Here is a 25,389-nt window from a genome sequence, read left to right on the forward strand (position 1 = left end):
TTAGTACAAAATACGACAGAATAGACGTGACGCATTTAATAATTTACTGCAATAGCACTAGTCAATGGCAATAGTCATTATTCTAGCTTTTATATTTTTTACGAGCTAAAACAATATTTACGCTTTCTTGGTACTAGTTCTTGTTCGAGAACCGTGTTAATTTACATGTATTAAGCTCCAGTTTATAAGAAAAATAGTTATACTACAATAGCTAAGCCAATGATAATAATTGCAGATTCCTCAGAAATCGTCTTTTAATCTTTACTTTAATCCTTATATATCCTTATATTTTATAACTTATAAATTTTCTTAATTTCATTTCAAGCATATAACGTTATTCGACAATTACTTACTAAATACACAAGTCTAATACGTTCACACACAACCCTGTTTTATTTTTTAATATAAAATTATGTTAAAGTATCGTTTTGGTTCAATTATTAATTTAGTTAGAAAATGGGTAGAAAATGGAATGATGGAATCCGATCGTCATTCGTAGCATACCTGTTCGTGGTAATCAGAGTAGAAATAAAGAAATAGTTTATGCGATTAATAATTTCGAAGACGATTCTGATTACGTGGTTAGAAAGGTAAGAGAGGTAAATACTAGATGTGAAAAAATTTTTATTTCCTCGTAATAACGAAGCATAACAATTTTCAATTTCATAATCATAAATTACACATACCTTTAGATCGTGGGACACGCAGATGTATTTCATGTCACGTCTATTCTGTTCTTCGTCGCAATTACAGTACTTTTGTTTCTAACTCGACCAACTTCCGTGTTTGAATCGAATATACAGTGAATTTAATTTATTCGAACCTGTCACGGGACAATCATAAATACTTCATATAACTAAAATTTATATAATAAGAATTTAGTGATTCCCCTTATTATTTACGATTTCTCGTTCACATAATACTAATTCACGTTCAGATAAAGAAGTTCGATCCAGAAATTTATTTAATCAAACACCAACTAAAATTTTGTTTAAATAAACGAAGCGTGTTCGAACGAACTAGTAATTGCACTCGACGCAAAATTATAAATTGCAGGGGGCGTAACAAAAACCTTTTGAATGATCGGTACTGCAGAGCATGTGACGTGACGTTCCATAGTATAGACGAAGTGTATATTGTAGATGCCATCCTTATCGATGATTGAGTAATCGACGATTGAAACGACGAGTATCGTAGAAAACGTAAGAAACACTCTAATTTTTTGATGGTCGGCATTCCAGAATATTAACCTCGAGGTTTAATAGAGTGCTAAATCTGTATTATTTCTCGTTTATGCTACAATACTTTTTATTATTACGTAGTATATTACGTAGGTTCTTTCGTTATTTTCACGTCATATTCAACATTATTAATTCAACACAAAATAAGATAACGACACTATTAATAAATAGCGCTGAAAGTTATTCGTTTTGGAAATAAGATTCAAACTAATATGCACGTGCTGGAATAGCGTCATGGCAGCTTTTTAAAATTCTTCACCTTATTCTTCTTTACCAATGAAACGTTAAATTTATAGCATTGATACGTCGTAAATGTATTGGTACGTCCATTGCAAGTTTATTAGAATTTTTAATAATTTTAAGTAACATTCTCGTACGTTCTCCGTGATACTTATTAACTTTTCTTAAAGAAAGAAGTAAAGCTCCGTAGCATGATATTCATAAACTTTGTAATGTTCTATGTCCATAATGAAATAAATGTTCAAGCGAAACGGGAAAATTGATTCATTTTTCACGGACATTAATAGTACAATGCGCAAAACATTTTTGAGAACATTCACGCAAGTATAGGAAGGAACACATGATTCATAAAGTCCGAGAGATGGTTTGTATTGACATATGAGAGACCTAAACGATACGCCCAACCTCGGTCGATTTGTAGATGGAACGAGATATATTATTTTAGTTTTGGGTTTATACAAAAAGCCCTTCGTGCTGTTTATTTAACTTAACGTTCTTTATCCTTCTTTTCTTACCACGTCCTTTCTCTGTTTCCATTCCGGAAGCAGCATAAATTTTTCCAACCACAGTTCGAAATTTCCGCGGAATTAATATCTTCGAAACTACACGGAATGCTATTTTAATGATAATTTTTTGAATTTCCGAGATTAAACGAGATCTCGGCTTCGTGATATTAAATTATTAATTACGTCAAAGTAATATAGTATATGAAAGTAACTATAGATGAATAAGTTATCATATTATTCCTATATTATCGTGTCATTTAAATTTTTTAGATAAAATTCGGTTAAATGAAAATTAATTTCAATATCAATCGATTAATTTTAATATTTTCCTATCTTTCTTTATTATTCGAAATACATATTAAAACTTTTATTTAAACTGGCATAAAAATTCTCCAACTTTTACACGTTTGTTAAGTTAATCGTAAAATATCATCATAATCACGTATTTATTGATAAAATTACGTCTCAGATTTTCATTTCCAAGTTAAATAAATTAATTACGGGAGAAGAAGTTTGAAAACATATAATCATCGTAGTTTATAATTTATAGAAATACTTTATTGGACTAGCACTTATGCTTTGGTTACAATGATATTTACGATATCTAGATATTATAGTAATCGATTTTCAAACATAAATGAGTAGATAAATAAATAACAGAATAATAAGGCACCCTGCAATAAATAGATTTTCTCGATTATAAGTACTTTTGTGAACGAAGAAACTTGTCGTTGGCGAGCAAAACGTTCTTCTTTTATTTCTCACGATATTCTCTTTAATGTCTTCACTGACAGATGTATTAGAAATAGGAAAGTTGTGGCTCGTGATTATGACGCAGTGACACGCTCTGATGTCCAGAATGATGGAAATTCTGGATCTCATGGTTTCCCTGTTGACCACGGTACTGATTAGAACTAGATGACGTTGACGATGATACGTTGCAACTGTTGTTCATCAACATAGAAGCGTTCCCACCTTGAAGAGCAAACGGCCAAGACTATAAAAAATATTGAGAAAAAATTTAGTCAAAGCTTCCTTTGAAATTGTCCATTTTTTCGATCGAAGAAACGTTAAAGCGAACTCGAGAAGACCGTATCGTTGAGAAACGTTTTCCTTCTGCGCGTTACAAATTTTATCTGACGATTTCCTAATAAGATGAACGTTCAATTTAGAGTTAAACAATTTTTTATTATAATTTTCAAATCATTTTCAATCTTTCTTTTATTAAAGAACAATTTTGGTCGGTCGTAAAAACAAGAAGAAGGATGTAAATTCGATTGGCCCGTAATGCAAAAGGAATAAACGGTTGTTCTCCAAATAATGGAACTAACTAAAGACGGGTAGAAGCTTTGAGGGTGATTCGATCCACCTGGAGAGACGTAAACAGAGAACGTGTCTGCGAAGACGACGCGTTGTGACGCCGACTGGATCCACCTGGATTCTCTGTTATTTTACGAACTCGTAATCGTGACACTGAAAATCGCAATTATGCAGAAAACTCGACAATTTAGATTTTTAGATGGTTAATGTAGTTCCAAAATTTGTATAATAACAATGTTTAAGGCAAGTAACATTGAACATTAAAAGAAAAAAAGAATCTTTTAATTTTTACAATACTATATTATTATATTATTGTATTACTATTATTACTGCGTTGAATCGACTACTGCGAATGATCACAGAGTCAAATAAAAATTTTCATATTTTTATCAACGTTAACATATTCACGTGTTACACGTCATCTTACGCGTATCTCTTAGTACATTCACTTGTAAAACCCATTCTGAAATAATGACAATTTCGTATTGTCTAAGATACTTCGGAGCTTCAAAAATCCTTCGGTTTGTATATTTGCCTGTACAGATCATCTTCTTTTACGACTGAAACTCTTCAATCATAAGAAGTAAAAATATCCACATTAATGACTACAATCTATTTAGGACACCCAAAAGGGCGATAGTCGGTCGAAAACTAATTTTTAGAGGCTGATCAGACAGAATAAAGAGAAATTGATCGTATGTATTGAAAGAAGCAGGAGAAACACAGTAAGCAAATAAAGAAGGTTACAAAGTAAAAAGAAACGACTGTTTCCTGAATTGTGAAGCAATCGTGGAGAACACACACACACACAAAAAAAGGAAGATAGTGGGTAAGATAATACACATGAAAAAGCAGGAAGCTAATAATAAATTACGATAAAATAAAAAAAAAAAAAATAAACAATTACAATGGAAATCTTTCAGAACACACTAAGTAATAAATTATAAACCATACTATGCTACGTTACACCAAATTCTATCACACGCGTTTCGATTAACATAAACATCTTTTCAGTCGTTTATCAAAACAATTAAACTAAATCGCACAAATAAAACTTACCAACGCCAAAGATAAGGATCTGGTAGTCTCCGAGTGCGCATCCCCGTCATCTCGCAGAACCGCTCGAAGATGAGCAATGTAAGTAGCTGCTAGACGAAGGGTATCCAATTTGCTGAGCTTCGTATCAGCTGGTACCCAAGGTAAAGTTGTCTTTAATCTACAAAACGCCTTGCTGAGTACTCTCATCCGAGCCCGTTCCCTCGCATTCGCCGCGTTTCTTGGCGCACGACTGTCCAAATCGTCTTTACTATACTTTTCTTCCGAAACGAATTCCTCTTCATCGGCTTCCAACGTCGGTGTCGAAGCGCGTCGCTTGCGTGGCATTTTCTGCAATTATTAGTTGCTTCATTTTACTATGCAAATCCTTGCATATTAATTTCCTTCGAACCGTGTAGTTACAATGTCGTAACGAGCTATTTTAATCATTTAGCAGCATCTGCAGGGAACAAGTTTCTTAACAAACGAGTTTCTTAAGATCAAAGAAAAAAAAAAAAAACAAAAGAAGATTGTAACTTATTCACGTAAATACACGGAATTAAAGACAACCTTGTTCGGGGAAGAAGATATTACTCTTAAGTTACGAACTACCTTCACTCATTTAAAATCATGTAAAATCTTCACTGATGTAAAATGTTAACGGGATCGAAGCAGAAGTTCAGAGTCAATTTCAACAGAAATTTCTTTCGCGTGTGAAACTTTGCCATGATTTCTTAAGGTTCAGACAATAGAAGATTCGGTACACATAGAACGTAAAGAAATCCTTGGGAAAGAATACGTTGTAATTTTCTTCACTGTTTCTCAAAAAAAAAAAAAAAGAAGAGAAAAATAACAACGAGATCGAAGCAGAATTTCGGAGCACCAATTCCTTTTCAAGCGTTGAAACTTTGCAAGGGTTGAAGATGGGACACCTCACCTTTGTCTTTCTTCCGACGAGTTTGATTTTTTCTTCGATCTGTATTATTGGAATGCCACGATAGCTCGCGACGCTCGCGCGAAACTAATTGTACGTCAAAACTGTTAGCCAAGAAGAGGAGGACGAAGAGGAGGACGAAGAGAAGGATGCTGAGAGGAAACGTAAGAAAGAGAAAAGAAAAGAAACATTGGCAGGGAAGAGGGAGATTTGAGACGCCTCTGAAAATCGGGCGGAGCTTTCTGAACAGTAAAAGCATCTTCCTTCGGCTTGGCCACGACCTCCTCTTTTGCTTTTCCTCAAAGTTCTCGCCCAATCGTCTAGTTCTGCGTCATCTGCAGCCACCTGGTCCATCCTTTCCTCTTCTATCCTCTTTTGGAGCGCATATCCACGAATAGCGCTTTTTTCGTATGGAATTGACCTTTGCTCCGAATGTTTTTCTTCCGGATATCCGTTTCGTTTTTTTAAGTAGTTATTGTCCCCTAAAATCCTATTTAACGTAATTAAATACATGAATTGAAAGTTAGATATAATTGAGACTGATTTCAAAAATGAATATTTTGTGAAGGTTTTTATTTCAATAGAAGATAATTCTTTGGTAAAAATTTGATAATCTGTGCAATACGTATAGTTTAGTTTTTATTAAATTTTGGTAAACCACTGTACAATGATCTCGTTGTTTATGAATAGTATAGAATAAAACCAATTTATAGTACATTGAACGAAAGATTTAAAGATAATGATAGAAAACTTATTTTATATCCTTCGATTTTTACTATTAATTTTTTAAATCGTAATAAAATTTAGTAAAGTATTTATTTAACAAAATTCATTAACAACAATCATTTAGTGAGAAAAATTCGTTAATTCTTCACTATTTTTCTTTACATAAAACTATCTTTAATCATCTCCTATATTCTTTATTATCATAATCTTAATTCTACCTCGAATTTTTTCCTAATTGGAAATTATTTTAAAAAAAGATTTCTTTTCAAATTTTTATGAATATTCTAGATACATATCTTAATTATATCATCAAATTGAATTAAAGGTATTTGTCTCATGATGAGATTAATTTTCTATTCCTGTTTTCTACTCAGTGTTACTATTTTTTCCCTCTTGCAAAGATTTCGTGTAGAAGGAAAGGGCCGATTGATCTATTAATCCGGTTTAAATCCTGGTGAACGGGCTGTCGACCATTTCGTTGAAAGGAGGATTCGAAATGGATCCTGTAATACGAGGTTTGCGGTGACCCAGTTGATCCTACTTATCCTAAAACAGGAGTTGACTTATTGCTCGACAGATTCGTGAAAGTTCCTCCGCAATTTGACTCCTTTCCATGTAATTGACCATGTTCGCTTTTCAAGATATTTGTAACTAAACATTTGTATAGGACGGAATTTCAAAAGTGTGAAAATTACTGTGATCTCAGATTTCATGAATATACATTGATTTATTGATACATTCTTATTCACTAAAATATTAAACTAGTTCTTAAATATAATTTTAATAATTAATTCTGAAACAATATACTGTAGGTATACGATAATATTTAAAGATATAAATATATCATAATGAATATTAAAAATTAGAAATACTTTAAAAATATTTTTAAGAGATTACAATATGATCAATTTCAATATAATAATTGTATGGTATCGACAAATATTTTTTACGTTTGTATGATTAAGAATAATTATACGTAAATAAATATTATTAATATTCCATTAAATTGTTATTAAATTATTATTTTTCGACGAATGGTTACAAATAAATAATGTTGAAATGAAATTATACCTTTGATAGAAATTATGTAAAATTTAATAAAGATTTTTCTTTGGATACATATTAAGTTTATACCAAGAACTATTTGTAATAAAGAAAGGTGGTACCTAGACATGAAAAATAAAAATATTACATAGATAGGTAAGTCGAAATAATTCGTTGATTTTCTGCTATATCCTACAGTTATCGACATAGCTTCACATAGATGTCGACATTGCATTTGTCCGAGTGAAATATAAGTTGCTTGCAAAATTTTTAAAAGATACTTTATTTGTGATAAAGTGTGATAAATTGTTTATTTCTTATTAAATTATAATATTTTGCCTAATGTGAGCGTAATTTGTTTATATATACATATACTGTTGCAAATTCACGCAGGATGTTGTAGTTTAGAGTTTCACGAAAGAAGGCGCTCGATGAGCAAGTAAATATGGCTGGCAAGATGCATCGAACGCATTTGCGAATCGTGAGTCGATTCGTACTCTTCGGTTGTTAATTTTTCGTAACTTTCTCACGTGTGGTAATGTTTCATTTGTGTGTTTCTAAAATAGTAATAAATTTCATTCAAAGTTTCTTAGTATACAACGATTAAGCGACGAACTACGAAATAAAGATAACGTTTCGAATATCGTAACGAACGTTCCGGAAGGCAGCTCATCGTGTAACTGAATTTTTAGCACGATCGGTCGTGTTTTTGAGAAAATAAGTAAGTACTAAAATACCCATAATCAATAACTAAGATATTGACTTCCGATTATTAATGGAATTGCGTACTTCAAAGAGGTTAGGTTGTATATTTGTATACGAAACGCGATGAAGTTTATTTTGTGAAAACAATTGTTTGTGTATTATTTGAGTCCAAAAGTTTATCTTTTTTTTATTAACAAATGCTGTATAAAATCTTGTGAAAGCTTTTAAAGTAAGTGTATATCTAAAATTTTATTTTACAAATAATATAGATTCAAATTTTTCAATAACTCTTTGTTAATATAATGGAACATTAAACAATGACACTGTGTTGATTAATTTAGATTGGATTCAATAAATACATAATATGCTTTCTTTATAGTTATCATAAAAGTAAAGTTTTAATTATATAAGTATGACTGAGGAACATCAATTGCCTTCTGACTCTGATGAAGATGATGAAGATTATGTTCCTGATGGTGCAGACAGTGAGCCTGTGTCTGAAGTAGAATCTGAAGGTGATGCGGAAAGTGGTCCTGAGGATGAAAATGATGAAAACAAAAGAGAAACAACAAAGAGAAGAGGAAGAAAAAAGAAAGTCATAAAGTCTAAAATTAAGAAGCACAGAAGAACAAGAAAAAAAGTAGAAGATGAAGTTGATGAAAAGCTAGAAGAGGAAGAAGTAGAAAAAGGATCAAAAGAGAAAAAACAACTTACAGAAGAAGAAGAGAAAAAGAGAGCTGACTCTCTTTGGGCTGACTTTATGAAGGATACAGGTAAATAATTTAAGCCATAAATCGATTAGCATTGCTGAATTATACGTACATTGCTGTTATTTTACCCATTATTGTATTTTTAATTTCTAAAGCAACGGTACCTAAATCTAAGCCACAAAGCGCGTCAAATAAATCAAAAGAGAAATCACCACCCATAGAAAAGCCAAAAGTAGAAGAAAAAGTAAAGATAACTAAGGTATTTGAATTTGCTGGTGAAGAAGTGAAGGTTGAAAAAGAAGTCTCGATAGACTCTGCAGAAGCAAGACTATCTTTATCCTCTGCTGAAAATTCTGAGAAGACAGGAAACCCTGGTCCTCCTGCAGGAAGAGGATCCGGAAGGGGTAAAGGTTTTAAACGGGCTGGTTTGGGAGGTATTTCTTCTGTCCTTGGTCAATTAGGAAAAAAAACGAAAATTAGTACTTTAGAAAAGTCCAAGCTGGATTGGGACAATTATAAGAAACAAGAAAATTTAGAGGAAGAAATTAGTACTCATAACAAAGGTAAAGACGGATATTTAGAACGTCAAGATTTCTTACAGAGAGCAGATTTGAGACAATTTGAAATTGAAAAGCAGTTACGTAATGCGAACAGACGCAGTACACGGTGAATTTATATTTTCATGTATACGTATCTTTTCCCTAACAATGAGAACTAGGGATGGTATTGAGATAAATACCTTATTAGACTTGCCAATTGTCGGCGCTTATAGCACCTATTTAATCGAATTGTTTAAACTCTTATTAAATATCTCATGCCATATGTAAAAATGTGATTGCCTCGCTTGGCTTGACAATCAGCTGGATCTGTTTAAGAAGCGGTTGAGAGCCAATTCTGTGAGAAGAGACTGATCATTCCAATGTATTGAAGATAACATAGTACGTTACGTAATAGTTTAATTTACCATCCGCGAGCTTCGTCTCGATTCATTATATCACAGAACTTCGCATCGAAGCAGGATGTTTGAAGCTTGGTGCTTCAGAGACCGACGATATACATATATTTTAACAATAAACAAGCTCCAGAGATGTTTTTTATTTCGTTTCAATGGAGGAAGGATGATTGATGCAGTATAAATAGTGTAGGTATTTAATAAAATGTCGTTTGTATGATGAATGAATATGTACAATATGTATTCGAGTATGTATGAGAAATAATCATGACATTTTTCTTCTTCATTTACGATCACTGCCTTGGGCGAGTCACACGGAACATTTTACTATATTTATAGACGAAATACACACGATATAAAAAACGTAGATTGTTGTTACAGATATTACAATTTTATATTTTTTCAGCTGTACCTATTTATGATACTTATTTGCAGAATTACGGCATGACATATCCGCGAAGATGTAGCGTGCCAGATTATAGATTTAATTGTTAGAAGAATATTAATTTGAAAAAAAAACGATCTTGAAATTCTCAAAGCTCAGGTTTATAGATTTTAGAATACTTATAAAACAGTATCTTACGGATATGTACGAAACTTCTTTATGCATATGGACTATTTAATATCGTAAAAATAAAAGATATACGTTAATATTTAAACACTAATTTCATTTTTATATTTTTGTGTATCGTATCTTGGATTGAATAGTATTGGTTGACGTAATTAAAAGTATCGAATAGATTGTTCATTGTTCTTGTCGTTCATATTATATGCTCCGCTTGGCGATGTACTTCTTTTTTCTTTTTTCTTAGCATAAAGCAGATTCTTAGTTCGTCAAAGGTCTTGGAAAAAATGATTCTCACTGGACGCTGCTTAATACCTTCGTATGATTTATCGATTTATAATTTATATTCGCATTACTTAATTATTAAGCGTACAAGCCATTAGCTCGTAAATCGAAGATATCTCTCAGTCCCGATGCAAACGAGTGGTTTTTGTCGTGCGATACTACGCAGGCGTTTTTCGATCACTATTAATCACTTGTCTTGTAACTGTATACGTTACAATGCTGGCGAATGTTCTGGCAACATGCAAAAGACTCGTGACGAACAATTTTCTCTCGCCTCGAGCCTACGAATCATAACTGTGGGTCAGCTGGTTCGTCTACGCCTTCTTGTATGTATAATTCAGCGTGTTTCTGAAACACGCGAGAGATATCCAGCACGACAAAATCCATTCGCTTGTTCGAGCACTTACATTGATTTTGTAAGCAAATACAAACGAAACATTTATCAGAAATACCAATTCATTGTTACCCTTATTTGCAGAATTTCACTTTCCTCTTCTCCTAAAATAAAAAAAAAAAATATATATAAGTTTACTTCAATAGTATAATACCGTCTGCTTACTCATTTGTTTTCGCAAATGCTTACTGGCGCATTTTGACTTCGGTTCTTTGAAGAAACTCTCGAGTAACATCGGTCGGTGCATGTTCTGCATGTTTGTTTCCTATTATGTCTAGGTTTGAAACAAAAATATTAATAGCCATATTTGTTCGATTATTACCATTGCATATTAGTTTTTCATACCGACGGAAAGGAAGTTCAAATTGTTGTAGCTTCCTACGTAAATTGGACAGTCCTCTTGCAAATATGTTTCTCTTTGGACTAAATGTCAATTATAAAAATATTATTCTATTTGCGATATAAAGGAGGATTTATATATGTATATATATATGTTATTTAATTAATCCTAACTTTGATGTAGGTGATTTGCAGCGACATTGTCGTGCCGATCTTCCTCTTCCAGGATTTGAATTTGGATTAGTTTTTGGATTGTTTTTTGGATTCTTTTTTGGATTATTTTTTGGATTATTTCCTTTCTTGCTTCTATTTCTCTAAAATAGAAATTTAATCTCTTAAAATTATGTTATTGGCATGAAGATTATTTATTTATTATCTTGAATTATGATACGAAGTTACTATTTTTATAAGAAATAATGGATGACTATACTGCCTTTCTTTTGTTGATTAAAGTTGGTTGCTTTGCATACCCTCTTTCTTATGCAGCAACAATCGTCATATTTTGAAAGCATTGGGCACGTCGATGGACATTTGCAATTCTTCCTTAGATCTTGCGAACTGGATCCTTTGACGCATATGCAGAGAGGCGTTTGGTTCTTTTTCAACGTTTTACATCGAGATCTTATGCGCTTTTTCTTTCTTGGCGGACTTGCCTGCTTGCGAGCTTCTCGTATTCTGCGACAGTGGCAGACCTTTTTTTTGCGCGATCTACGACAGATCGACCTCGATCTGCATGATTTTATTGATTCTCTGCTTCTTGTGCTGTGGTTCAAAAGTTAAATACTCATGAATTATAAAGAAAGTTCTTTTTAGTTCGACGCATGCACAATAACGCTCATAATTATTCTAACACAGGCAAACTTTATAGTTCAAGACAAGTTTTAATCGAATTTTACGTAAAAATTGATAACTGCGACTTTATTAGGTATCTAGTGTTTAAAATCAGAGAAGTTAATATCTTCTTCTATATATGTTTTATATTGACTAGTATAAATTCGAATAAAGAAGTTCTGGCAGAATCAGAAAATACTAATTGTACTAAATTTTACTTTCCGATCTTCTCTTACACTTATTTCGCTTAAACGGTACATGAAAAAATATTTTCTGTCTTCCAAGTGAACCATTAGTTCTTCCTACAATTAATTCTCCAACATCATAAAATGGTTGTTATATAATGTTATTAAAATGCATGACGAGTATAATATTATTCGATATATTGATATAGAATAATTACGCGCGGTTCTAAGTACGTTTAATTGTATTTCGAAATCCACGCGTGTTTATTATATTAGGTAACGCGTTAATTTTAACGACTGTAGTAGGTATTCTGTGAATCACTGAAATGGCATGGGAATGAGGATCTTAAAGAATGCAAGATTGTAAAGGATCTGTCGCTACGATGCTCCTTGCAAAATATGCAGGTGGCTGCAACAAAGACTATAATTTATTTATCACCCTCTCACCGTGTCCTCGACATCGATGTTGAACTTTCTACGGTCGATCTCGAAGCTTGGCACATTTTGCTGGAAATCAAATGAAAATCTTTATTCATAGAACATACCTTTTTATTTATAAATCATGTACTTTATATCTTCGTCGCATAACCATAAGAAAATAATTGTCGAAGTTGCAAAATCGTAAAAAAAAAAAAAAAATGCAACGCAAAGATTATCTAAAGTACTTTCTACAACTCGTTGTGCGACTGCGTTTTCTTGATGTAGTTGTTCGATCCTTTGATTTGCTGTTACTCGTAGGGCGATGCCTTAAACGATACAATTTTTGCATGAAAAATATTCATTCCACTTTTACAATTATTCTTAAGTACCTTGAAGGGTGTCGATTTATTGGACATACAGGATCTTTACAATTTTTCTTTCTCATCTTTCGTTATTTTCTGTTAAATTCGTATTTGGATTTGATAAATATTCAAATGGGGCATGTAGTGTTAATTTCGCTCTATTATTATTGCATATTTCAAATAAAATCTGTATCGATAGTACGGTTTATTTAAAAAATCTTATTTTAAACGCTCGTATCTATTTTTCATTAACCTCCTGATTTCACGGAGGACTCAGCCTTTTCTTCTCTTTTTATTATATCGTACATTTTCTTGAAACCATTTATTCATCTTAATAATTAATAGCAATCATATCCAATGGTAACTTTCTTTCGTTATAATTTATCATCTTCATTTTTTTTTTTGTATTTTAAAACATAAATTTCATGTAACCTATTGATTTCACGAGTTGCTCTGACAGGTGATGTCGAGCAACTATGTCGAGAGTATGTTTGAGCGTTTCGAGTGCAATTATCGCGAAAGCGGATTCAATCATATCTCATTCACGTGATATATTTGTGTGATCTGAGTCAGTATGGTTATCTTGACGTTTCAACATTAGCTAATTGCTCGGTCAAATATCTTATCCGCAATATCGAATATTGAGAAATACGATAACGATGACAATACAAATGATTAAAAATTTGCCAATGCAATCATTGCAGCTGATTTTTAGAATTTCGCTAGATATCATTTCTCCGATAACTACACACCTGTCGATTTCGCAAATAATTTCTCAATATTTCCTTCGTATTAATTTCACAAATTAATATACATCCCACCTTTATCTTCTAGAAAGAAGTTTACATATTTTTTTTACAGATAAATCAATCTTTTATCTTTAACCAAATTAATTAAATGCACCGAAAATAAAAAATGTATGATCATCGGTATAAGTATACCAACGACTCGAATACTGGAACAAGAATATCACGCTAACAAAATGAAGTTGTTCTTGCAACTTGCTAAAAAAAACCAGCAAGAAATCTGCCGAAAAAACGACCGAAAGAAAAGGGAGAAACGAAAGAGCACGAAGAAACTTGTTCGAGTCGTGAGCTTCTCCAAAAAAGGGTTCCTTTTATCGATGCGTTAAACGTGGCCATGAAAATGTCTCTGACAGCGTCTCTGACAGTAAAATTGAATTAAAATCCACTTTGTGACTTATCACGATGGCGGAATCATGGCGGAAGCAAGCAAATACTCGCTGCGGGTCGAATTAATTAACCGACAGGTTGAGTAGGTAATCGGTTTTGAATGAAGATGTCCGTGAAACGCGAGTCACAAATTTTTAAGTACCGGAGGGCACGTTGCTTTTTCTCGAGCGGATCGCAACCGCGATCTCGAAGGTGTCGCCGAAGTCGTAAAACCGAATTATGATACACCGTGCGATGAAGATAAAAGAAGAGGGCGAAAGAGGAAGCCGCGCGAAGCGGAGGTGGAACGGTGCGTGGATTGTTGAACGTGTGTGCAAAACGGCAGCAGGATTATCGACGCCAGTCTGGCGGCCGTTAGTTGTGGCCTTGCCATCGGCAGTTTATTCACGAACCGGAATATCTGTTCGACCGTTCCTTCGGCAACCTCCATACGTTTCAAAACACCTCGAGCGAGCCTCTCTTCTTTTGCCGAGAGAGAGTGCACTCGTTACTTTCCCGATTCCTTGACGAAACGATGCGTGTGCATACACGGCGAGATCATTTCGATCGACGGATTAAGTACCATGCTGTTATGGAACTCGTCTTTGTAAAATAGATAGAGCCGGTCTGGAGATAGTTCCGTTGATGTTTTTGATGGTAGTTGTATATATGCATGACGATATAAAAGAAGTTTTGTCAGCTTGTTTTTAAAGAATTGTTCAACGAAATAAGAAATATGTCGTTTATGAATAATTTATCGTTTTATTATAATTACCTGTGAAGTACGATAATGACGAAATGGCCATCTCTAGCTGCTTTACAAATGCGTGCCCTTTCAGTGACAATTTTTATAACATTTTCACGTAATTCCTGTGTTATTTGTTCATTTTTCTGTCGACAATAAATTTCCTAAATTTTTCATTGTTCGAACAACGATGGTCGAACGATAATAAAACTTGTTGTAATTTTCCTTCTGTTTGCACAGCGAATAATTAATTTTTTAATAAATTGTTTAACGATAAGTTTTTATCGCCATAACAAGTTATTGAGGCATCGAATGTTGTACGATAAAATTCGATGGTATGTAGTACGCGATTGTTACCATAAAGCTGTCATCACACTAATAGAAGACAAATGTAGAATAAGGTAGAGTTCTATTTAAGTGCTTCGTCTTTACATTTGTTAAATTTTGTTTTATAAAACTCTGATAGAAGACTGAATATCAGAAGATAATGTTAATACTGTAGCAACGACGAGGAACGTCCATTAGGGTCTTATAAAAAATAATTGTATTATGGTATGTAGATATCGAGAGTGCTTTGTTTCTCATTAAACAATTTGAGGGAAACGATCGACCTTCTTCCTCATTTTTGTTTAAATGCTCGTGGCAATAAATGATAATAGGTCGTTATTCATCATAAACGTGTCCATCAATAAAACGTTAATCATATGCTTGGTTATAATGGCGATCTGGAAGGAAATTATTTGAATATATTATATCGATGAAAAATAATTTGATGTGATGAATGTGAATTATATTCGTTATTTTCTTGCTTGTTTGTCGTGTCAATATACGTGCATACGTGGTAAGATTAGCACGACCGTTGAACCAATTATTTATATTTGAAGAAGATAATAAATGTTATTAAAGGTGTTATTTTGTACGATAAAGTTGAATTTTATTTATTTTGAGGTGTGGATTATAATTGGCTACACATTCGGAATACGGATAGTCCGAGGATATCGCAAATGGAAGTGTACTGATTTAGATATTGTTAGCCGTATTTAATGTATTTAACAATGGAGGATATAGAATTTGATTAATTTTAATAGTAACGAAAATTAGGTTTATCGTAGGTTGATTAAATATATACGATGTTTAGTAAATATTTGATAACTCTATTAAGCATTTGCAATTTAACGAGGCAAATCGATAATCAATAAAAGAATAAGTTGAGCTTAGCAACGAGCCATAAATTTTTTAGCAAAATTAATACAGCAACACTTAATTAGAAACGAGTTTTCGAACATTTCAAATGTAGGCAACATCTCTTGCTTTTGGCAATTAAAACTTTTTGTATTTCTACTACATTTTGTAATCGATAGACAGTAAAATACTGCTCCAATTAATTGTTTCTCGAAGAAGAATTTTTATATTGACTTTGCTGTACCAATGTAAAGAAAAAATACAGTTACTTCGCGGTAACTTCTAACATTGTCTCAAGTCTGAGGACTGCAATCCTGTAGACAGTAACTTAAAATAACCAAGCCCTTAAACACCTAAAGAAAAGATGTTCATAAGCGTTCGAATACTATTATTAGTTGCCCAAAAGTCTTCTGGTGGAATTCAACGGTAGTGTTGCTAAAATCCGCGCGAAACGAGACGTTCCAGGCGTCTACGTTTAAATTTAAACTCGTTCCAAACGCTCCCTAACAATTCCTTCAGGACATTTCGTCGCAACGCGCGTATTGCGATAATCAACATATAGACACGTACACGTGAACGTGCTTTATTACGGGCATTGTTATGAAGTGTTAATAATTAAGAGTCGGCTGGGCTTTACGCGAAAACCATTACCGTCTATTTTTAAGCGTCGCGAAACGAGGCTTCAATGCGTTCACGAACGGCATAATGGATCCGCGTGAAAGGATATTCTTTGTGCTCTTTATTGGGCAAACTGTAACGAGCGGCGGACATGTTACGCGCGCTTTATAACGCATTGTGAAAACCGTCTTCGCGTTTTTTCGACGACTAGAAAGAGAACTTTGAGCCCCGAGGTTTCGTGGATGATAATTACGGTAAAAGGGAATTTCTGCAGTTTTCGTGATGGTAAGAACGCGATGGACACGAAAAAAAAGGAAAAGCTCCTCCCATCTTGTGTTTTATCGAATAACAAATTACAAAGGGACGGTTGATAATAAAACCGTGCACGGCGAGTCCAAAGTAAATTACACGCGGTTGATTGCGCGGATGATCTAAGAGCAAATTTACGGGAACGGATCGGGGGAAGAGCTGTTATTTCGTATAAAAGATCGGGACATTACACATTCAGCAAAGAAATTATAATAAATGCATAGAAGGAAAACGCGGCTCTTCGTTGCGTGTTTTGTTAAGGTCGTTTAATTCTGTTCCGGCTCCGGAAAATTGCTCGTAATTCTTTTCTCACGAAGGAAGGATAAGCTGATGGATCATCGCAGGAATTGTATACGGCTATAGATTTGATCTTAATATCTTATAATTAATAACGTTGCGATAAAGGATTGCTATGCACGATAAAGAGATAGAGACGAACGAGTTTAGTATTGCAATTATAAGAAATATATATGAGGAACTAGAATTTTTAATTTGTAAATTAGAGAGTATTTTATGCTACCGATCATTATCTATTGAGATAAGATTTAATGAAGACATTGTTTAAAATGCTGGCCCCTTGTGGTAACGCAAGCGTTACATTTAACAGTGACAGCTATAATTGGAATAAGGAATTGTTCAGGTCATATTTGATGCACCGCAGTTACGATTCGATCTCATCTTCGTTGAATAGATGATAACATAAATAAATAAGTGTAAATAAATAAGTGAGAAAACGAAAACGTTTTTGTTTCTTTCTTTGCGATTTTCTTCAAAATGGAGCCAAAGCAAGCAAATCTCTGCAGGACATTTTTCTTAGTTTATCGTTCCCTTTCACGTTCCCGAAGTTTTCATGTTTAAATTTGAGATCTCCTGTATATAGTTATGTATATGTATTTTCGACACTGTAATTAACTGTATGTATGATCACGGAACATTTCTATAATATTTCCTATATTCAAATGATCAATACCTTCGTCTAAAAGTGTCCTAACAATAGAAGAAATAGATTTTACTTGTTTGTTAAAAGTAAGAAAAAAATAAGCGTGACACCCACGATTAGTCAAATCTTTCTTTACCGGACCTACGTTCTTCTTATTTCTATTCGATCATACATATGCAAAAGATGACTTCGTTATATACCCGCTGTTAATTTACATAATTGGAAGTACGTGCCTCTTTTTTCTCTCGTCAAGTGAACAGAAGCTGTCCAGCAACGCGACAAACGGAGGATAATCAATGCTATCTCTGCTCGGAACGCTTCCCTCGGTAAATGTAATTTCGGTGCACCTGAAGGAATCTGCAAGGCAAAACCAGAAGATCTATTTTCATCGCCGTCCCTCTTTCACGATCGGATTCACTTCGGTTTCGACGATTTTTTGCGAGGAGGTCGCGAATAAAATGCAGTAACGTACTTAGGCGATACACAGTACTATTCATACCTGTTAATTAATGCGTGTTTCGTTTCAAATTTTCTCAGTTCGCTTTATTTTTTTAGAACAATTTTACGGTTCATTTCATTTTGCTATTTTGGAACATAACGGTGAATAAAGATAATCAAGAGAATGGAGCTTCGTGTGAAAATGACAAGCAAAAACTAATCTAAATTAACGGTGGAAAATAAAAATTATTGGAATAAAAGTTGAATTGAAATCTAATCGAATAAATTAGAATTTTGATGAGGATTTCTTATTCATATCACGAAACTATTTGTTTATTATCGAATCGTTAAAATTGAGTTGAAGTTAAAACATCGAAGCGAGATCGTGTTCTTTAGCTACCTGCGAAACTTCTGATTCGTGCAATGATAAAGGAAAGAAACATTAAGCACAGACGTAAACGGATATTCCGTTACTGGAAAATTTCCGGGGTGCAGTTACAAGCTGGCATACCTTCTGAATACGCCACTGATAAAATTCCAGGAATTCCTTTTGCCAGAAACAAACTAGACGAGACTAGCAATAAGATTGATTTGCACTACCAAGATTCCAGCGTCTGGTTTTACCTTGCGTGCCAACCAAGCGGCTCGGAATTAAAGTTTATCCTCCACTTTTATTTTTGCCACTACACATGAACTTGTTACTTGAAATTATAGTAACGAGCGTTCCAGTTCCTGTCAAGCTGAAATTTCGGGAAAATCTATTTCCAGAGATACGATATCTTCTATACCATTCTTGAAATAAATAAAATTGATCAAATATGAAAGTTTATGTTTATGTTGCATTAGTATGGAAATAGAATGATTTTACATAGAAAATGTGATCGAATATGTAGAACGAAGTTTTCTAATGTAAGATTTTCTTTTCTTTTTCTAGAAAATTAAGTTTGACAAATATCTCGACATACGGATATCTAAATTTTAATTGTACGAAACTTTCTATAAACGAAGATTTCTATCGTTATTAGACTTCTCTAAGAGTAAAAAGGTAACCACTTATCGTCTTTATTCATTTTTCTTCTCATTTTTAACTGACAATGGTTTATTGATAGCGTTACACGGGTTGTCGAAGTTTAGGTGCATTTATATTCAAGGAATTCTCAAACACATACTATTACAAAAAATTATAACTTATGTTATATTTCATGAATATATAGCTTGTAAGTCTCATTTATTCAAATCACGCATTAAATCATAGGTCGAGCATATTTCTCCTATACATCATCTTGCATCAACAACGAACTTGTACTAAAGAAACACTTCAATATCGAGGCAGTAACGCGAAGTCAGACCGAAACTCGACTATCTAGTTCATTTATCAAAGTGTAACATTTCAACCTGGTAAAAATCATAATGCTAAAAGCGTCCGTGGACGTGCTGTCCGTTTATCTGGCTAGAAAATTTTTTCGCCAGTCGAATAGCCTAGCGTTGAGCGTAGAATCGGAGCACGGATAAGGCCGGCTCGTTCCTCTGGGGGGGCTAAAGTAAAAAAGAAGACGTCCACTCGAAAACGCAGAGACCACTCGTGCCTAAAAGCACTTGGATCGGTATGTGGATCAATTATACCAAAGAAACGTGGTACGAATTAATGCGTGCCAAGACACAGGGCGTAAGAAAGGAAAGACTCGGGCTCGAAGTGGAACCATTCGACTCCTTTTTGTCATGTCCTTTCGTACTTAATTCTCCTCCAATCCAACGGCACAAAGCGTGCATCGCCGTTGCCATGTTTGTTTTAACGAGCCATCGAGATGAAATAATTTCATCGACTAACGACCCCTGACACCGTTCGATGCTCGAGCAACTTGTATTTCGCATGTATCTAACTTTCAATTAACTCACGGAAATGTACCTCTCGCGCGGTATATTTCTCAGTACATCTTTTTTGCTCTTTCCTATTACTCTCCTTCTCCTTCACCTTCTCTTTATCTTTTTGTTTTCTTCTGTCTTACGGTAAAATTAACCTCTTGTCTGACGTCCCTCGATCTTCGTATAAAACGAACGCTAAGAAAACTCGCTCCCTCTCATCATCGAGGAACCGTATTTCCGTTTTGTACTCATTATCGTTCTCTTTCTCCTCTTCGATTTTCCGTTTCGCTCCTATTTTTTCCCGGCCAGTCTCTCTGTCACCGATGGGTATGCCCTTCGTTCTCGTTTAAAAGGTTATGTTTTATGAATGGAGAGAGACAGGAAGATCGAGTCGGTTCGCGGATCTATTCCGCGGCGCAAAGAGCACGCAAAAAGCCGTCGAGCGGAGGACTTTAAAAGGAAACAAGCTGAAATTGCCGTAGCTAGCGTAGCACCGCGTAATTTGTGTCTGTTTGCATCTTTGTGCGTCTGACGCTGCTTCCCGCAAAGGCATCCCCTTTGATCGCTTCTAGTTAATGAAAGAGCATTAAAATTCTATAGAAGTGCTTCGTTTTTCTTTGATAATGTGGAAATTGATAAGTTCCTGTATCGATGTTGACGGTATTATCTAAGGAAATTGCTCAATGTACATAAATTCTTACGATTAGCGATGTTCGTTCTTTTCCTCTAAGTTTTACGATTTTTATGGGGAGACTGATTTGTATAATTGGTACCGATAGAATGTGAATGTCGATTTCCTTAAAGTTATTTTAAACTTACCACTTAAAATCACTTAAAAATAGTATCTTACACACGCGTGTAAATATTCAAACTTCTCGCTCTATGGGAAGGTACTTCGTATTTTTAATTTCAATACAAACATCGATGTTATAATTATGATTATTTTTTCGTTTTCTGAGTGAAGAATCTTATTCTGGTAAACGATTAAGTAAACTAATTTTTAACGTTGTATCGTGTTACCAAAATTTACTTTTCGAACTACGCAAAGTATTACAGTTCCTAAATCCGCTTCATAGCTTTTGTATTATATATATTTCAAGTTACATATTACTAAAGAATCGAACCTTCATGTAACGTGTGTCACACTATGTAACTATTTCTCAACTATTCTTTATAGTACATTATATTGTACTTCGAATTGGATAAGTAATGTTCTAACTATGCCAAAAAATATATTCCTAACAAACAAAGTATTTCTATGTATTTCTACAAAAATTTATGTCCTAATTAAAATTTAACACACCTCAATGTTATTACTTGTCAATACAAAAATATTTACCGAAGCTACAACTTCATTAGAAAATATGAACATAATCGAAAATTAAAAAGGTTCGAGAACAGACGATGCGATATGAAAACATCCAAAGAGCTACACGATTAAACTACATTATACCATATGATCGATCGTTTAAGTGGATATTCCCTTGACGATGGACCGTTACTGTTCAACAGCTTCTTTTCCCATCTTTCTTTCTGTCTTAACGTCCCTCCGTTACACCCTCCGTGTAAACGAACTCCCTTTGGCTAAACGCTTCTTGGTGGCCACAGAAGACAAGCGTGTCGAGAAGACGTTCGGTTTCTTTTCTCTCGTCAGAGCTACCCTTTTCATCTCGCTCGCTCTTTCGCTCGCTCCTTTCTCCTCGTTCGAGTGAGCATGTTTTATGGATAGCCTTCTAGAGCTTTCGCGGCGCCAGCTCTTCCATAGATACATCGACCGGTCGTTGTATCTACTGCTATCATGAGCGAGCCAGGAACGTAAACGTAAATGAGACATTGGAATTAATAGCGAGTGCCCGGTCTCCACAATGACGTGAAATTTGACGATGAATTATTTTGAAAATGATCGGCGGATAATACCATTCTTCTATGGCGGATAATTGTAGGACGTAGAAAGTCAGTAGGAAGTGAATTTGTATCGATCCGTGAAGATTCTGTAATTAATTTATCTTTTGTCTTGGTTACGTAAAGCAGATAATCTGGGAACGATTGTTTGCTAATAGAAAATGGGATTTATAAATGAAAGTGAAATTTCTGAACTTTGATCGATCGTGGATATTGCGTGAATAGGAAGGAACACGTAGATAGAATTTAATTGGTTTTTTAAGCATTTAGTGTAGGATTTATTAAAATATAATTGAGCCACTGAGAATCCACATTGGCCAATTGCATCGATTGAAAAGTAAAGAAAAGTTATGATATACGAATGCTCTTTGAGAAATCGAAGTTAATCAGATACTTATAGAATCTCTCTAATGATACTGGGCATGAATTCCATGATGATTTAATATTATTTATGTTAAGGTTTACTTTTTTTCTAGATTCATCGGAAAAAGTTTGATCAAAATCTGAATATTTTTCATTTTACAATATAATAAAGATTATTTATTATATCAATATTGATATGAAATAGAGAATGTACAAAGAAAGATGAAATTATAAAAATTAGAAAAACGAATATTATAGATATTGTCTCGTTTATTGAATTCCTCATTTATATTGTGTTAAAATATTACTTAGCATATCTTATGTTTTATAGAATAGTAAAGATTGCTTATGTTAAGGGAATATTTTGAAGTACAATAAATGGAATATTAATGTATACATTAATGGAAGGAGAGAAGAGATGGTTTGTGATTGACTGATTATAAAAATTGAACATGTAAAAAGGAATATATGTAAGGATAGAGTAAAATACAGTGGAGTAACTGGATGGAATAACTGTAAAAGTAGAAATTATATTTTCTTGAAGCATTCGTAATAATATCAGAACAATTTTGAAGATTGAATAACAATCTTATATTAGAAATAAAGAAGTATTACAGATATTCCGTTATTATTCATTAGTAATTACATACACAGATATTTAATAAAGTATATAATAAAGCTTCTCCTAATTAGTTTAGTCATTGTCTCTTTTCTTAATAAAACTTTATCATACGTGAATACAAGAAATTTCTACAAGTGTGACGCACATCTCGAGATTTGACAATGTCAAGAATTCATTTAATGACATGTGATGAATGAAACTTCAGTGAATGTTAATTTCAAACAAGTTGTGATAATTGAATGGAATCTGAAACAAAATTTGATCAGACCATGTTTGGTAAAAGCTGTACTCATTTCCGATACATTAACCATAGTGGAAGACTCATTTTGTGACAACGAAATTCGTCGACACTAATGAGAATTACTTGTCTGACTCATACCTCGTGACGTAACCTTCGTTCTTATGGTACTTTAAACAGGTGTGTCAGGATTTAAAAAGATTCATGGACTTTCCATTCGGTAGTGCAAAAATTTACTTGAAAGGAGGACAAATGAAAGAAATATAACGTAAAATAATATTGGAGCTTTTACGTTCTACTTCGTTTCGTATGAAAGATTTTTAATTTTAATGACATTTTACATTTATTTGAAATTTCTGCATCTCTGTATAACGAACGAAAAGGGAAAAAGTATTCTTTGTTAATCCCTTTCAAGATAACAAACTTTATCATGAAATACATTATTCAAAAAGTATTGTGTATTTAATCAGTTGAATGTATCAATTTATTTTAACCTCTACAGTTTTCTTTTTTCCAATTAAATATTTTTAATGTCTCACAAATATAAAAAGGATATATCTAAAGAGAAGGGAATTAAACAATTTATTAGATTATAACTCAAAATTGCTATTCATTGAAATATTCCATAAATTTTTTTAAAAATAATTTCTTTAAATTATTGATAAATCACGATATTTATGTTGCAATTGATATTGAAAGTTATTCAAGAATCAGAAACTATTGTGTCCTTATACTTATACTTGTAGTATAAGTATATACTTATCCATATACTTTACATTACATATACATTACATTATATATAAGTATATACATATCCATATACTTGTAGTAATAATAGACTGACTTAAAAATACCTAAATTTATGAAACAACTCATTACTAATTCATAAATGTGCTTCATGTATGTTGTATCAGCATATACATCTCTTTAAGCATAATTTAATAGAGGATTAACTTAATAGTTCTCATTTAGAAGCCCAGTTGGTAACTGGTTTTAATTAACCGCTTTTTAATTAAAACCTTTGTTGTTGTGTACGCTTTATCAATATTTATTATTATACATTTATAGCAATTCGAAATTGGCTTCAAAAATGCACAAAGACATGAAAAAACGAGATACCAGCTCAACATAAATACCCTTAATCGCGATTATAATATACATACTTCTTTAAAAGCGATTCAGTAGAGGACCTACTTAATGGTCCCCACGTTAGAAGAGTCCAGCTGACGTAACCGATATTTTTAACTGAGCCCTTTTGTTTCGCCGATTCGTGGTCCTGTTTTACGTTCGTCCTTCCAGATTGCCCCATTCGCCGCTTTCACGTCGACCCCTCGTAATGTCAGCCACGAGAGTGTTTGATCTTTCAACGAGGTTTCCGTGAATTTCAAAGGTTCGTCTCGCGGAGGCGGCGTTTAAATTCCATGTATGGCCGAAGCTGCCGGAGAAAGGAATTTGTCGTCTGCAAGGCGACTCTTTAGATACGACTATTATGCGTCCTGCGAGGCAACCATTACAGAGTGAATACAAACGAGCTTCTGATGGCGGACCAGTCTTCCCCCCTTCAGAAATGAAGTCGTATTTCGTAGAACGAACCGTACCCGTACGCGTACAGTAGCGGTTGCTGTATCGGACAGGTTTTAATTCGCGAACCTCCTGTATTCTCGTACCAACCTGCTAAAACGTATGTGCGATAATGTAATAATGATGTGACACAGTTTCTCGTCCTTAACCTGAGCGGGATGTTGGAGAACAATGGAATAATGGAGGAACAGAAAAAATAATAGAACTTACAAAGACGAGGAATTATATGACAGACCTGCAACTTGTAAATTAGTAGAGTATTATGGTAAAATGAATAGAGGGAAATAGTAGAAATTAAAAAGTAAAGAATTACATTACAGTGTCTATAGTTTGGAAATTGTAATTTCACTAACAGTAAGTGTTGTGATGAAACGATTTAATTATTAGATTTTAACGCGTAAACATTGTAATCTGGAGACTTTTAAATATTGATGTTGTTTTATAGATCATCAAGTCGTATCTCGATATAAATTTTTGTTTATCTAAAAATTTGAGGAGATATTTGAATTTATTATCTGATGATATGAAAAGATTATACAACAATGTGAACATTATATAAAATATGAACAAATTATATGAGTAAGTATGCTTATACTTAAATGCTTATAGTTCTGCTTTTGGT

The 25,389-nt window shown here is 33.5% G+C and overlaps 2 protein-coding genes and 1 long non-coding RNA gene across 7 annotated transcripts in view; 1 reads left to right on the top strand and 2 right to left on the bottom strand.

The window, feature by feature from the left end:
- The window catches only part of LOC126921018 (uncharacterized), a 35,190-nt gene extending 34,157 nt beyond the window's left edge, over positions 1-1,033 (bottom strand). For all 3 annotated transcript variants that reach the window (XR_007712173.1, XR_007712182.1, XR_007712172.1), the window contains exon 1: positions 687-1,033. This is a non-coding gene — a long non-coding RNA (uncharacterized LOC126921018). The remainder of the gene's footprint in view (positions 1-686) is intronic.
- Positions 1,034-2,523: 1,490 nt separating this feature from the next.
- Positions 2,524-5,549, bottom strand: LOC126926021 (transcription factor 21). The gene is made up of 3 exons (XM_050742149.1): positions 5,280-5,549; positions 4,367-4,693; positions 2,524-2,984 (listed from the first exon to the last, which is right to left on the bottom strand). The coding sequence occupies exons 2-3, from the start codon at positions 4,688-4,690 to the stop codon at positions 2,787-2,789; spliced, it is 522 nt and encodes a 173-aa protein (XP_050598106.1). The 5' UTR covers positions 4,691-4,693; positions 5,280-5,549; the 3' UTR covers positions 2,524-2,786.
- A 1,920-nt stretch (positions 5,550-7,469) lies between these two features.
- On the top strand, positions 7,470-17,560 carry LOC126915342 (craniofacial development protein 1). Of its 3 annotated transcripts, XR_007710171.1 has the most exons (4): positions 7,470-7,767; positions 8,131-8,524; positions 8,617-9,602; positions 13,656-17,560. XR_007710171.1 is itself a non-coding variant. In XM_050719939.1 (3 exons), exons 2-3 carry the CDS (start codon positions 8,164-8,166, stop codon positions 9,129-9,131), a joined length of 876 nt encoding a protein of 291 aa, XP_050575896.1. In that variant the 5' UTR covers positions 7,470-7,767; positions 8,131-8,163; the 3' UTR covers positions 9,132-10,712. The 3 variants fall into 3 exon arrangements, 2 of the variants coding, with proteins under 2 accessions (XP_050575896.1, XP_050575911.1); XM_050719939.1 differs by lacking the exon at positions 13,656-17,560 and having other exon boundaries at positions 8,617-10,712; XM_050719954.1 differs by lacking the exon at positions 13,656-17,560 and having other exon boundaries at positions 8,163-8,524; positions 8,617-10,712.
- Positions 17,561-25,389: the final 7,829 nt, after the last annotated feature.

Source organism: Bombus affinis, chromosome 1 (genome assembly GCF_024516045.1).
Source record: "Bombus affinis isolate iyBomAffi1 chromosome 1, iyBomAffi1.2, whole genome shotgun sequence".
NCBI lineage: Eukaryota > Metazoa > Arthropoda > Insecta > Hymenoptera > Apidae > Bombus > Bombus affinis.